The 2,500-nt window shown below is 42.6% G+C and overlaps 1 protein-coding gene across 1 annotated transcript in view; it reads right to left on the bottom strand.

The window, feature by feature from the left end:
• LOC138973433 (E3 ubiquitin-protein ligase TRIM56-like) overlaps window positions 1-2,500 on the bottom strand; it is a 21,016-nt gene that overhangs the window by 18,379 nt on the left and 137 nt on the right. The window contains exons 1-2 of the mRNA XM_070346149.1: window positions 2,436-2,500; window positions 1,572-1,740 (exon numbers count right to left, since the gene is read on the bottom strand). The exon at window positions 2,436-2,500 is cut by the window's right edge and continues 137 nt beyond it. Coding sequence (XP_070202250.1) covers window positions 1,572-1,718 — 147 coding nt within the window. The 5' untranslated portion in view covers window positions 1,719-1,740; window positions 2,436-2,500. The remainder of the gene's footprint in view (window positions 1-1,571; window positions 1,741-2,435) is intronic.

Genomic DNA, 2,500 nt, shown 5'->3' with positions numbered 1-2,500 from the left:
TAACATTTCTTACATACTGCTTGACTAAAATCTTTACAAACATTGACTATATTCTATACAAGAAACACTTAACAAGGGTAAAAAGAGAAACAGAATCCGTTAGTCGCCTCTTACGACATGCTGGGGAGCATCGGGTAAATTCTTCCCCCTAACACAGCAATCGTATAGTATATATAGTTAAGCGGTGAGATAACATCACAAAAAGTAAACCAGTAAACAAGAAAACAAAGTAACAAAGAAACGAGTAAACAAACAAAGACAAAACAAAAACAACAACAACAAAAAACGGAAAGAAAAACGAAAGACTGAAAGACAGAAACAAACAAACAAACAAGTTAAACAAACAAACAAACAGGATGCATGCAAAGCAACTTTACCTCGCTACTCAACAATCCGCCTCCCATCCCATCTCTCCCCCCCCCTCATACACACACACCCGTCTCTTTCTCTTTCTAATATGCCCGTAGGCTGTACTACAAACATATCCACCACTACTTTTACTACTACAACTACTTCTCCTTCTAATGTTTTAGTTGCTGGGACAATTTTAACACCGATCACAAACACTCCAACTACTACTACTACATGTACTACTACTACTACTACTACATGTACTACTACTACTACCACCACTACTACTACTACTACATGAACTACTACTACTACTACCACTACTACATGTACTACTACTACTACTACTACATATACTACTACTACTGCTTCTACTATTACCTTGAGTCACCTTGTGGTGAGAATTATGTGCGCGTTATAAATTCTCGTATTACTTCTACTACTACTACTACTACTACTACTACTGTGAAACATTTCTCAACGTCAGGGAGTCTTGTGTACCGATTTTAACCTCTCATTTACGTACAAGCAATGCATGCACACGGTATGTTTACGGTATGAGCGGATTAGGGAGATTATTTTCATGCAGCGAAACTAATCCGTATCGGAATGATTTGATCCGTCAAAACGTAGTGCACTCAAAACATGTGGTTCAGTGACTTCACAACACGCGTGTGTGGAAATCTTGCTTTGAAAGTCAAAAACCAGCCTTCGGATTACACTCCCCATTTATTAATTAATATGCTTTGGGCTTTCACTTTGTTTTTTTCATTTGTCTAAAAAGGTGAGGCTGACTTTCATTGTTTCATATTCTTGAACGCATGAAATGTCGTCAGGATTTTAAAAACAACACGCGCGCTCTTCACTGACTCTCATCCAACCTGCTTTTTGATGTACGCATCGAGGCATGCAGAACAACACACGTGTAGACACGCCAGTGCACGTGAGATTTGACACACTTTCTGACAAAAGTTCCCCGACACCCACACCCGCACATACACACACATACACACACTAGACACACACACACACACACACTGACACACCTAACACAAAAACACACAACTACCTGTTCCTCCAACTACCAACACACACACACCCAACTCCCAAAGCAAAAAACACATCCACCCCACCCCCTTCAGTCCCGCCCATCCCCCTACCACCACAATAACGTTCATAGCATCGCATCCTCTTTACTGACTTTTCTATCTCACACTTACCTGTTCTTTGATGTACACATCCAGGCAGGCAGCACAACACACGTGGAGACACGGCAACGCACGCGGCTGTTGACACACTTTCTGACACAGGCTACACGTGCACACCGTGTCCTGAATGTGTCGGAGGAAGTCGGGGGGCTCCCCCATCTTCCCCCTCTTTCACTCCTGGCTGGATGTGTTTGTCGTCCGTAAAAAAAAGGGTTAATGAAACAGTGATTTGTATTTTTCTGGGATCCACAGACAGCAAGAGAAAGTGTGGATCTTCGCAAATAAGTTGTTTAATCGTCGTTTCGTGTATGTGTATGCTGAAATGTATTTGATGAATATATGATAACCCAACAAGAAAATAATTAGCTATGTGTATAGTGCCATCTGAGTTACTGTGAAATAACTGTATATCCATCCGCCCCGTGTTGATACATACAGAAATGCAAACGGAAAGACAGACAAACGGACGGACGGACGAACTGACAGACACATAGACAGACAGGCAGTAACAGCAAATCTATACCAGGACGGATACACTCGCAGACTGAGACTTATACAGAGACATAAAGACTTATTCATAAAGATACCAGCACAAAGGTACGTACGTGTTAAAAATTACACACACACACGCACACGCACACACACACACGCACACACACACACGCACACACACACACGCACACACACACACACACACATACACACACACACACACACACAACACCCCCACCCCCCTTCCCCCTCCCCTTCCCACCCCCCGCATTCCCTACCACAACCACCCACTGTCGCTCGCTTCTCACCCGAAAAACGCTAACCACAACAATTCACCCATCCACCACTATTAAACAACAAATATACAGAAAAACTTCACCTCACCTTCAAATTAGCAAATCACTGATCCGTACTCCAAAAATGTCTCCCCACACAGGCTCACCAAATCT

Source organism: Littorina saxatilis, linkage group LG8 (genome assembly GCF_037325665.1).
Source record: "Littorina saxatilis isolate snail1 linkage group LG8, US_GU_Lsax_2.0, whole genome shotgun sequence".
In the NCBI taxonomy this organism is placed as follows: domain Eukaryota; kingdom Metazoa; phylum Mollusca; class Gastropoda; order Littorinimorpha; family Littorinidae; genus Littorina; species Littorina saxatilis.
Note: the sequence above shows the minus strand (reverse complement) of the source record. Positions and strands in the feature narration are given on the sequence as shown.